This window comes from Vipera berus (assembly GCF_964194415.1).
Source record: "Vipera berus genome assembly, chromosome: 5".
Lineage (NCBI taxonomy): Eukaryota > Metazoa > Chordata > Lepidosauria > Squamata > Viperidae > Vipera > Vipera berus.
In genome coordinates this window covers 79,612,624-79,626,186 of record NC_138207.1, presented here as the reverse complement: position 1 = coordinate 79,626,186, position 13,563 = coordinate 79,612,624, and the positions used below count along the sequence as shown (strand labels likewise).

Here is a 13,563-nt window from a genome sequence, read left to right as displayed (position 1 = left end):
CCAAACCAGATAGCTCAAAGAGCCAGGTTTTTAGGTCCCGGCAAAATGAACAAAGGTCGGGGGCAGTCCGGAGTTCCGTTGGCAGTTGATTCCATAGGGCAGGCGCGTCCACAGAGAACGCCCTCCCCCTGGGGATTGCCCGTCGGCAATCCTTGACCGGCGGTACCCTGAGGAGGCCCTCCCTGGACGATGGGAAATTGACGCTGGCAGCAGGTGCTCCCTCAGATAATCCAGGGCCATGCCACTTAGGGCTTTATAGGTCATCACCAGCACCATTTTCTTGTGTGTGTGTGTATGCGTTTGTGTTTGTGTGTGATGCTACTTGTTTACAACCCAGACTACTCCGAAAGCCCAGTCTACTCCCATTCTACTCCACCTTTGTAATGATTTCTCATGTAAATAGTAGATGTGATCAAAGTCAGAAGAAAATAGAGCAGAACTTGAAAACAATGGAGAATGTGAATGCACGATACAGCATTTAACTCTTAAAAAAACTTTTTGTGTCTGATTTTTAAGGATTTAAGCATAATATGGAATATGTCTTCATCTTGAATTAGTAAATTTGTGCCAGATTAGTCTACTTCCTTACTACTTTCAATCTTATAGTAACTTTATAATAATATGGTATTGATGCTATATTTTTGTTTCATGTTTTCAAAATACATAATTTACCTTTCGGTTACAACAAACCTAAATTGTGCATTAATACTTACCCTTGGAGTGCTTTTTCTCCAAACCAATCTCCTTTTCCTAGAGTACGAAGAAATATAGGATCTTCCCCAGGTGAATCTTCACGAGTGACATTTACCTAATTAGATGGTAATGCAAAGTAAGTTAGTAAGTCAGTGTATGTTTATCTCTCTCTCTCACACACACAAGCATACAGAATCTCAAGCACACAGAATATTAATAGTAGTAAGAACAAATAACTATTTTCCAGCCTCAGGTGCCAAGTGGAACCCAGGACTAATAACGTACACTGCAGAATAGCTTCTGGAAACATCACTGAGGTATATTAGGAAAGCATTTAGAGCACAGGTGTCAAACCCGCGACATCATGTGACATGTTGCGACATATCGCAACTCCTTTTGCATTGCCGGCAATGGGATGGGCGCAGCTTCGGTATGATGAAACCAGCCTGTGGGCCGGCAGTTTGACACCCTGATTTAGAGCATGTAGGGAAAATCCCAGATTTAAATAGTTGTTATCTTTGGAAGACTTTAGAGTTCAATATTTGAATACCTATGCCTATTGAAAATACTAAAAGCATCTTTTGATGTAAAACATGATCCAGGAATATTAATACAAGACTATTTGCATATAGTTAGCTTGAGAAACTACCTGAGTTCTTCTGATCTCATCAACTTCCAAAGAAATTAGAAATTTATTCTGAATGGAACTGAGAGTCCTGCCCTTATTTTGGTAGCTACTGTATTTATTTATTTACAGAATATAATCAGCTCCAGTCAATTCTCTAAGAATGTGCAGGAAAGATCAACTTTGAGGATGGGAAAAGCTTTTCTCCCAGTCAGCAGAACTTCCTAAAATTTAATTTCACTAGCACAGTTTTAAAGGTTTCTACACATCTTTTTTAGCCAAATAAAAATTGGTTGTTGCAACCTTCCATGATCCATGACTGACAAAGCATAACAGTGTAAGATACCTGTCTGCCATACAAGTCAGAAATTCAATACCCATTGAGAATTTAAATTAAAGTTTTAAATATTTAAGAACTGGCATCAACCAGTAATTTCTTCTCTGAAAAGATCTTATCTTCAGAAGAACTTCACTGAGGCCTTCTATAGTTTAATAAAGCTGAATGGAACTTTCTTCTTCATAATAATAGAAATACTGAGCGTAAAGTGCAGGATATCACAGAATTAAGAATTGTCCTACTCATCTGAACGAATATTATGAGCTCATCTAATATTAAGTTATATTCAGATATTTAAGTAATATAGATGGGGAGTTTGTGTATCTCTTATTACACCTAGATTGCTTAAGACAAGCCATTGTTTTGTAAGTAGGCTATTAGTAAGAAGGCTAAGCATTACTGGGATCAAATATGTGCTTTAAATCAGAGAATTCTTAAAATAAATGTATAATTGAAACCAGAGATTCATTTTTAAGTATGATGGATTAGCAGTTGGAGGAAAAAACATGGAACTTTGTTTTTGCATATGATAACTACAGAACTACTATATATAGATTTTTGTATGCCCAAAGATGGAATGACTTACAGATTCCCACAATGGAAGAATGGATGATGATGATATTGGAACCAGATAAATGGCAAAATTAACTACTCTGATTAAAGAAAAGTTTTTTTCTAGCTTTGTGTCTATGTGGAAACTACTTCTGGACTTTTTGACAGAATTTTTTGACAGAATCTTAAAGAAATGCTACATTAATTTTGGAATTGGACAATTAGAATAGCTTACAATTATAGAAATACTGTGTATTATTGAATTTTAGATAAAAAGGTTAATGTATTTTATACCTATAAAAATACTGAAATAAATTAAACTTTTTCTATTTCTTTTCTTTTCTTCTTATTCCTTTTGCACCTTCACCTTTCTTTTTTCTTCATAATTGTTTTTCTTCGTTTTTATATTTTATCTTTTGCAGAAATTTTAATAAAGTACATTTTAAAAAGATAAGCCATTGTTTACCTGTCAGCAATTCAATGCCAAAGTAAAATATTTATAACTATATAAATGCCATCTACAATCTAACTATTCTTTTCTGAATAGATTTTGTATAGGGATACGAAATGGCAAAGCCAAATTAAGCATATTGTCAAGACGTTTGCATTAACTGCTGGATATTTGTATATTAAAATATCTGTTCTGGGCTAGTAGTGGGTGAAATCTCCTCAGCCTCTATCAGATTGACTCAGAAATATTTAGCTATCACCCAACCTCTCAAAAAAAAAAACACCTTGAAAGTCACTTGATTTACTTTTTTCTTTCCTATTTATCTACTCAAATCTCAACACTTTCCATCTGCCTGGCATGAAACCCAAGTCTGAATTGCCATATCTGGGTCAAGTGACCACTAAGTGGCAGCAGAAAAATTAAGGAAACTTCAGAAGCTTGATAGCATTTTTTCCAACTAAAAGGCTACAGTTCACTTCATCACATTTATGGAAAGGCTAAACTGATTTAAATTGGGATTTAAATTGGGATGAGGAGGGGAAGACAGATTAGAAGTACCTTGTCTACCCACAATTGTTATTCTGCTTGTTGATAACTTTTGACATAGCCTCAGCAAACTCCTTCTCAATCGTGGTCTTAAAGTCTATTTTTTCGAAAAATGATCATACTGAGATCTATAATAGCATGTTCTGAGAGACTGAAAAAACCTAATTATTATGTTGTCCTTGTTATGATTCCTGATGGATTTTGTACAAAATTGTGGTTTTGCTGGAAAATATCACTGTAGGAGAAGCGTATGTGAAGACACCTCGAACCTTTTGTATACGTGTTGGGGCTAGCAATGGCCTGTTGGTAGAGATGTGGGGGTACAGTAGACATATGTATTTGTTGCAGTTCAATTCCCATATTATTATTCCTGTTCTGCTGTTTGTTACTTTTGAGAATCTGTTGGGCAACTGTCTATATGCAAATATGGAATGCAGTGCCATTATCTAGTATGGGTTGTAGGTTATTAATAAGTGACTTGAACTGTGAACTGTAGGTAACCACCACCAGAGTCTGCTGTTTTTGTCTTTTAATAGGTTCCTCCTGGGTATCATTCTGGCTTTACTAGTTCATCTTTTGATCTTGGTTGGATAATTTGGTCTCCGAGTGACTGATTTAATTCTACCAGTTGAGGATCTCTGTCAAGTGGGTAAAACAAATATATTTGTAGCCTACAGCCTGGTTTTATTTTATAGATAGATCAAAGCTAGGGAGGATAGTGGAGTGGAAGCTGCTGAAGTTTTGGTGGAATTTGATTATTTTATCCCAAGGTGTCAGATAATTAAATTGTCATTAATGAATCTCAGATAAAGAGGTTTTCCAGAGAGAAGAGTTGACAAAGTATTGTAATAGAATCAGCCATGAAGAGGTTGGTATATTGTGGCCCATGGCTGGGCAACTGATTTGCAAGGATGTACTAATGACATCTAGTAGACACTCAGTTTAGATGCAACAGACCAATCTAAAACCCATTTGACTATTGTCTATGGAAATTTCAGTTATCCAGGTCATGGTTGTCCCAAAGGTGCTTTTTCCAAAGGCAACTAGACTTTGTTTCTTCCTGGAAGACATTTTACATCTCATCCAAGATGCCTGTTCAGTTCTGACTGAATGGTGTGTATATGTGTGGAATGGAAGGAGTTATATGTCTTGCAATCATCTGGTTGTTACCACTCTCTCTGAGTCATTGAGGCCACTTGGCGGTTTATCTGTAACCTCAGGGTCACCTGACAAAGAGTGGAAATGGAGGTGGAACCTTCTCGTAACTGCTGAAAGGATTGTAAATAGGAGCTAGTTGGTGTCTTATGCCTCCCCCTCTGTTGAGAGAGGGCTACTCAGTTTTAACATAGATGGCCTCTCTGACAACCCCCCTCCTTTCAAACCAGTGGTCCCTTCAATTTATTCTTATTTTATTTATTTCCAAATTTTAACATACTTTTTATTTTATTACAATATTTATTAATACAAAAATACAAAAGAAAATAGGGAGAAAAAAGGAAAAGGAAAAGTGTAGGGCAAAGGGAAAAAAGAAAGAAAAGGCGCTGACTTTCCAGACCCTTTGATGCAGTAGAATAAGATAACATCAAACATCACCTTTTACTTTTACATAATAAAAACTACGTTATCATCATCATCATCATCATCATCATCATCATCATCTTAGCCATTGTCTACCCAACTGAAGGATGAAGGCCTCCTCCGCATGTTATACAGGATGTTATATATGTTTGACAGCAGCAAGATTACATTTTGCACAAAAGTGGAAGGACACTTTGATTCCTACAATGGATGAATGGTTGCAAAAGTTAGCAGAGATGGCCAAATTGACTGCTTAGATCAGGGATAGGCAACCTCGGCTCTTTTTTATTATTATTATTAATTATTTATTAATTCCATTTATATCCCGCCCTTCTCCGAAGACTCAGGGCGGCTTACAAGCTTAGCAGTAGCCTTCATTCTATGTATATGCCTGCTTATTAGGGCTTTCACACACACACCCAAGCGGCATTATTACAAAGTCAGCTTATTGCCCCCAACAATCTGGGTCCTCATTTTACCTACCTCGGAAGGATGGAAGGCTGAGTCAACCTTGAGCCTGGTGGGACGCGAACCTGCACTAATTGCAGGCAGCTGGTGTTACTTAAGGAGGCATTAGCCCACTGCTCCACCAAGGCTCTTTTATGACTCATGGACTTCAACTGTCGTTTTCTCTTGCTTTAATGCTTAATTATGGAGCTGAGATCCAAGGATGAATTCAAAGAATTCCAACTACATCTTTAATCTGCAGTGTTTTTACAGATTTAGCAAATGCATTTTTTTAAAAAAAACCTACTGAATTTCAAAAGTATTTTGCAACATGTGCTGAGTAGTTAACCTATCAAAACTGATATATGAGGACTAGATCAATAGTAGATTTCCTGGACATATTTTTGATATCATACATGTTTATATTTTCATACAGGTTAGAGAGCATTTACAGAATGCAGTAATGGATGGAAAAAATTAAACATGCAAATACGCTTTGACAGGTACGCAATCATTCCTGTCAAGCAGTGAATAGGTCTAAATAAGCAAACAACTTGGGAAGCTCAATGTTTATCCGAACACGAAGTCACAACATTTAATCAAATATGAAAGCGTATATATATCCTCTTAGCATTTGCAAAAGAAAAAGCAATGGCTTGTGTCTCATCCCCGTAAGTCATTTTCCTTTGAACGGTGTCAGAAAAGCTTACCTTTCCTTTGCTGATTATGAAGAAAGTATCTCCTCGAGCACCTTGCCTAATAATGTACTCTCCATTTTCATAGTGTGTCTGTAGGGGACAAAATGCAAAAGACAAAAGGAAGCAAATCAGAACATGTCACGTAAAATGAAACACTTCATTGTTTTGTGAAGAAAACATAGGTGGACGTGTCACAAACCCTGATAATTCTACGCAAAGCTTAACTCTAACTACAGGATAGAGTTCAACTTACGACCACAACCGATGACCAAAATTGCTAAGCGAGACATTTGTTAAGTGAATCAATTGTTAAGTTAGTGACATGGTTGTTAAGGGAATCTGGCCTTCCCACCTACTTTGCTAGTCAGAAGGTCGCAAAAGATGATCACATGACCCTGGGGCACGGCAACCGTCATAAATATTTATCAGTTTCTAAGAGTCTGAATTTTTATCCTGTTAACATGGGGATGCTGCAATAGTTGTAAGCGTGAGAAACGGTCATGTCACTTTTTTTCAGTTCCATTGTAACTTTGAATGGTCACTAAATGAACTCTTTGTAAGTCAAGGCTTACCTGTACATCCAGCAGAAAACTCCTAATAATTTTTTTTTTTACCTTGACCACAACCATCTTTTGTCAGTTTATAGTACACACTGAGGCGTTTTTTTCCCTTCTTTAATGTTTTCCTGCAAGTGCAGTGTCAGCATTTATTTCTTTTTGATCAATCGAGTGTTAATTATTGGATGCAACAGGAATTGATAAACCGCTTATTACCTGAGTCGGACATTGTGGGCCGAGAAAGAGTGATTGTCCTAAAGTCACCTAGCCAACTTTCATGGCTAAAATGGCACTAGAAGTCACAATCTCCTGGTTTCTAGCCTTATGCCTTAACCATTAGGTCTGGCTCTCTATTTTAGATTCTGGAGGTATGTTGAAAAATTTCTCATATTAAGTCATTCCTTCCTTCCTTCTGGAAAAAATTATGTTAAGTTACATTACATTACATTATAACATTAATTTATATTTAGGTAGCACAATATAAACGGTTAAAATCATTGGAATTTATATTATGTTACAACCAAAAAGAGAATTTTTATAAAATGGTCTACTGTTTATATAGGATTTCAGAAAAATGTCTAGAATGTATGAAAGTACTTTAATTTTTTGTTGGAAATGTGAACAATATGAAGATATTTGATCATTCCTGGTAGACTTGTAAAAAGAGATCTCTGCATTCAAATACATACAATGATCAAAACAATGTTAAAGTTCACTCACTATTCAGTTGAAACCAGAACTTTTCTTACTGGAATTAGTAGAAAAGCAATCAATAGCTACATTTATTAGTAACTGAAAATCTTGTAGGGACATTTGCTGAAAATAGAGATCAAAAGGATCAGTAGCCACTTTATCTTTTTTTTTTCTCACTTTTTCTCTCTTGTTTTCTTTTTCATTTTTTTAATAGTTAGGGTTCTAATAGCATTTTTTAACTTACTAAAAATTTCTTCCATAAAAATTATCTTTTAAAAAGTCAGGGCTTTTTTTCCTCATAGAACGCTCAGAAAGGAGTTCCGGCACCTTTTTTGGATGGAACCTTGTAGGGTAAGCAAGTGAGTTGTGAGTGTGAGTTCTGGCACCTTTTTCTTTTACAAAAAAAGCACTGTAAAAAGTCATCCTAAAGTTGAAATTTTGAATGGATTGATTGATTGATTATTTATTTATTTAATCCTGCCTTTATTATTTTTTAAAAATAACTCCAGGCAGTGAACATATCCAACATATCTTCCTCCTTTTATTTTCCCCACAACAACAACCTTGTGATATGAGTTGGGCTGAGAAAGAGTAACTGGACGGACGTCCTCCAGCCAGCTTTCATGGTTAAGGTGGAATTAAAACTCACGATCTCCTACTTTCCAACCAGGAACCTTAATCATTAGACCAAACTGGCTTCACATTAAATGGGCCTGCCAGACTCAACTACACAGAAATGCACACATAGGCTGTGGAAGTAAAATAACTTGACTTTTCGACACCTTCTGATGAACTAGCATATTTTGATCAGTAACCTAATTAAGTATTACTAGATGGTGCATGCAATGAATGAGATCCAAACCTGAATTGAAAATTGTACTCAATTCTCACTAATTGTTTCTCATTAAACAGAAATTAGGTATTAAAGAATGTCACAGTTCTGGCCTCTTTTCTCCTCAATAAGAACTTGGAAGGAGATGTGAAAGGAGCACTTACCAGATTTGCAAATGGCATGAAATTAAGTAGGGTAAAAAAAACATAGAAAACAAAATTAAAATTCAAAATGATCTTGAGCAGTGAGCTAAAAATAACAGAAAGAAATTTAGTAGACAGAAATGTAAAGTTGTTCGCTTGGCCAATGTATTTGTATGAATCACAGACAGGAGATATAGGGATATTTGGTTTGGTAACGGCATACATGAAATGGATCTTAGAATTGTGGACATAAATTGAGCAGTGAGACATGGCTGAAAAAGGGGCAAATTGATTTTTAGACTGTATCAATATTGGTTTTCAAAAAACTGGAAGTAATTTTCCAATAAATTCTTCATTGGTCAGGCTCTTACCTTAAATACAGTCCTGGGTACCACATTTAAAGTAACGTGTACTGAAACGGATGCAAAGAAGGGAATTGAAAACTAAATCTTATTAACAGAGAGATATAGAAAAGAAGATTTGTTAGTCTTCTTCAGGTCACTGAATGGATGTTACATAGAAGTATAATAGGGCGGGCCTGGGTGTCCTCCTGTGTGACACTCTCCCTGAGTGGTATCCAATCCTTTCTTAATCTTATTTCTTCAAGGCTGAATATTCCTAGTTCCTTCTATTATTATTAATAACATTTAGTCTATAATTCTTTGATCATTTGGGTTGTCCTTCTCAGAAACTATTCTAGTTTGTCTGATACCAATAACCGAGCATAGTATTCAAATAAAGGCTGACCCAAGTAGAATACAATGGAAATATTATTTTTTCTAATTTGAGTGCTATATTTCAGTGGATGAAGCCTAAAATTGCATTTGCTATATTTGCAACCACATCACACTGACTCACATTCAGTTTATACATTGTCAGGATTGTTTTCACAAGTGCTGTTGCAAAACTAGGCGTTCCATGTTAAATTTTCAGTCGATTTCTAGCAACAGTATTTTGGATCTTATTGATAGTGCATTTATTGATCTTCAAATGCCACAAATTATTCTTAGAACTGTTTACTACTTTCAGTGATATACCGGTAATTGCTGTTGTTCAGAAAATACCACAATCGGTTCAGCAGCGATGATTTCTACATGGGGTTCACTGTTCACCAGCTTCCATTTCTCCCTCCTGTATTGTTCTCTTTCAACTAAAGAAAATCTCCAGGCAGTTTTCTTTGACTACTTTCTGACTGTATCGTATCCAGTGGTGGGATTCAGCCAGTTCGCACCACTTCGGCAGAACCAGTAGCTAATTTTTTGTTGCCCAGGCCCAGAATGGACTTCCAAAAGGGGCATCCACACAGAGAACTGGTTGTTCACATATTTAAATCCCACCACTGATCATATCTCTCATGTATTTTTCTTACTTCACATCACTAGGCTTTAAAATGTAAATGTCATATGACATCACATTCCTTTCTGGTTAACCAGAAGATATAACTAGTGTTTCTGAATAGTCTTGTGTTAATACACTACATCTTCATCGCTGATTGTTTTAATCATCTGTGCAATAGAATGGTCTTTGTCCTTCACATTTGTCAAATAAAATATTTGTTGAAACAACTGACTAAAATGAATCTTTGCTTCTTTTGCTATTTCAAAAAAAGGTGTAGCAGAGAAATTATGTAAATACAAGAAAGCAGAAAGATATGAGATTTTTATGTCCATTAATGTTTAACAGTTATTCATATCAATCTCCAAGTTCCTCTGGTGATTTAAAAATTAGATATAAACTTCTGTAATAGATTTATACTCAGCCTTGTTCACTGAGATCTAAAGAGAATTATAAACTCCTGAGAAAAACTCTGCATAATTTTGTAATGATGTGATTACTATTATTTATTTGGCAGCAACATCTTTATTTTTTAACCAATACTAATTGGCAAATAATAATGAAATGCATTATTACACCAAGTAACTCCAATGAATTATGTGTATGTTGGATTCCAAGCTATTCTCATTTGCATATTTTATTTTTCATCTGGAAACAAAGTAAATTGGTAACTCCGATCAGAGTTTACCTGAAGATATAGCATTTTGTGCTACCATGAGGCAAAGTATTGCAAGGATTTTGGTTTGTATTTCACATACTTTTTTAACCCATACCAATCTATACCATGGATTGTATATTCTGCATATGAAAGGAACATACTATAAAAGGATGAATTCGAGCTTGGATATTTTTGGATTCATTCATTTTCATTAAAAAGTTGAAATATTTTTTATAGCAATACAGAAGAAAATCCTATGGCTCCATATCATATGAACAAATGACCATGGTGCAGTTGTTAATGTCATAAAAATTATTTGTACACTTGCCACATGGATTTCATTTTACTCTCACAAACATAAAAAAAATATTCATGGAGTGGATTTCAGATATTTTGGAGAAGAAGAGGCAGAGCCTGGGAGCAGAGTCAAGAAAGCATTCAGCCTAGAATTATTTGCTCCAGCTACTGCCAACCAAATACTGGAAAATGAGTACAGAATACAGAATAACAGAGGTGGAAGGGACCTTGGAAGTCTTCTAGTCCAAGCCCCAAATCAGGCAGTAAACCTATACCATTTCAGACAAATGGTTGTCCAATTTCTTCTTAAAAACGTCCAGTGTTGGAGCATCCATAACTTCTGGAGGCAGGTTGTTCCACTGATTAATTGTTCTCACTGTCAGAAAATGTCTCCTTAATTCTAAGTTTCCTTGATTAGATCCATCCATTGCTTCTTGTCCTGCCTTCAGGTGCTTTGGAGAATAGCTTGACTCCTTCTTCTTTGTAGCAACCCCTTAGACATTGGAACACTGCTATCATGTCACCCGTAGTCCTTCTTTTCATTAAACTAGACCTATCCAATTCCAGCAACCGTTCTTTATATGTTTTATCCTCCAGTCCCCTAATCATTTTTGTTGCTCTTCTATGCACTGTTTCTAGAGCAGGGGTGTCAAACTGCCGGCCCGCGGGCTGGACACGTCATCCGGAAGCCGCACCCACCCCATTGCTGGCAATGGGAAAACCATCCCGATACATTGCACGATGTCATGTGAAGTCACGAGTTTGACATGTCTGTTCTAGAGTCTCAGCATCTTTTTTGCATTGTGGTGATGGATGCAGTATTCCAAGTGTGGTTTTACCAAGAAATTATGAAGAGGTATCAGCACTTTACATGAGCTTGATTCTATTCCTCTGTTATAATGCAGCCTGTGTTGGTTTTTTCGGCAGCTGCAGCACAGAGCTGGCTCACGTTTAGATGATTGTCCACTAGGACTCCACGATCCCTTTCACAATTACTGCTATTGAGCCAGGAACCACCTATAGTCCTATACTGAACCTGTGCATTTGGTTTTGTAGAACTTTACTTTTGGTTTTTCTTGCCTAAATGTAGAACCTTACTTTTTTTCACCATTGAATTTCATGTTGTTATATAGGGCCCAATGTTCAAGTCCGCCCATCTTCTGGAGAGTTGACTATTCCTGTCAGCTTGGTGTCATCTGCAAATTTCATGAGTTCCCCATCTATCCCCTCATCCAAATCATTGATGAAGATATTGAAGGGTACTGAGCCTAAGACAGAGCCTTGGGGTTCCTCACTGCATACTTCCCTCCATGTATATGCAGTTCCATTGAGGACTACATGTTGAGTGTGGTTGGTTAGGCAGATATGAATCCCTCTGGTGGTGATGCTATTTAACCCACATTTTTCTATCTTATAAAGTAGTAGGTTGTGGTCTATTTTATCAAACACCTTACTGAAGTCCAAGTAAATTATATCCACAGCATTTCTCTAATTTTGTCACTTTGTCAAAGAATGCAATAAGATTTGTCTGGCATGATCTGTTTTTGACAATCCATGTTGGCTTTTGGTTATGACTTTGTTTGCCTAAGTAGATAAATAGGTACCACTCTGCTGGAAAGGTAACAGTTTTCTATGAGCCTCGACATATAGTTATATTGACCACATAATCACATCTTTGGACAATGAAAATTGTCTAGGCGAAATAATTAATCCCCTTCCTCAACCAACCTAGCTTCTTCTTTCCCTCCCACTGCTAGAAAAATCACAGTCAAATGAGAATAAGGGATTTCTAGCATTTTGTTTAGCGGTATTTTTAATCAATAGTGTTAGACATGCTATCTCTATTTGATTCTAATCTCTGGGTAACTATTGTTGATCAAACATATTAACGACTCACTGTAAATAATCCATGGGAAGTTTAAGAGATTGAGGTAGGGAAATGGTTGGAAATTTTGTCAAACCTAGACATGGAAAATACAGTTTTAATTTGGTTACGGAATGTCTCTCTGTGTGTATAATAGCTAGCTAATTCTAATACTAATTTCTATTTTCAGATTTTCAGAGTTGCAATCTTTTTTCTTGTCCACTTAGTCCTCCTTTTCTAAGTTTATAAAGGTCCTATTCATGTTCTAATTTCTAGGTAAAGAGAAATATTTCATGTATATTAACTGCAAGAACATTCTGAATACCTGCCTTGTTTAATTTTGGGTTTTGTTTTGTTTAAAAAAAAAGGTATGCTAGCCACAAAAGTTGTTTGATGGCTTAATATTATTAATCCAGTTTCTTTGTAGGAATTTCATTAATCTGAAAATAGAAATTAGTATTAGAGTTAGCTAGCTATTGTACACACACACTGACATTCCACAACCAAATTAAAAATGTTTTATTTCAGTGTCCTTTCGATACCAACGGAAAGTCTACTCTGGAAGCCTATCTTGGAATTTATGCTGAATTTTATTTTTGCTTCACATTTATAGATTTTTTTAAAAAAAAATATTAAACTTTTATTATTTTATTTCTTTCTGTTTGGTAATGTATGCTACCAAGAGTCCTATGGGACTGGGGTGGGTTATCAGGATTGTAAAATAAAAGTAAATAATATAATTATAATGATTGCAGAATTTTCTTCTTTGGATCCCATTTCTTGTTATCCAGGGGGGGAAAAAGTTACATTGCTGATAACTGTAATACTTCAGTGCTTAGAACATTTTTAAGCACATGTAAATTAATTTACAGATGATGTTAATACATTGAGGCAGCCATTCTGTTTTTCATCACCCAGAAGTATCACTTTCCAATGCTTAAATCAACTCTGCTCTTCTTTATTTTATACATTTTTATTGTTCTTGCCTTTTTCTGCATCTGCTCTGATAGTAATGGCCACTCTCTTTTCAGAACCTATACACCTACACATTCTCTCTGCCCTTTCCTGAACTCCATTCAGTCATGCAATATCCTTCTGAGATGAGGTCAGCAGGATGGCACGCTTTATTTCAGGTGACAATGAACCATTGCCTTCTTTAATAGCATTATGATGGTTTCAACATCCTGCTCCATCCTATTTCATTTCAGTCAAGCTTCAGACTGCTTCAACAAGCTGTACAATATACTAAGCTCTTTT

The 13,563-nt window shown here is 36.0% G+C and overlaps 1 protein-coding gene across 2 annotated transcripts in view; it reads right to left on the bottom strand.

Annotated features, from left to right (window-relative positions):
• The window catches only part of PRKG1 (protein kinase cGMP-dependent 1), a gene marked incomplete at both ends in the record, with an annotated part of 886,380 nt that overhangs the window by 167,146 nt on the left and 705,671 nt on the right, over positions 1–13,563 (bottom strand). For both annotated transcript variants that reach the window (XM_081328338.1, XM_081328337.1), the window contains 2 exons: positions 714–808; positions 5,940–6,017. In XM_081328338.1, the coding sequence (XP_081184464.1) occupies positions 714–808; positions 5,940–6,017 (173 nt within the window). The remainder of the gene's footprint in view (positions 1–713; positions 809–5,939; positions 6,018–13,563) is intronic.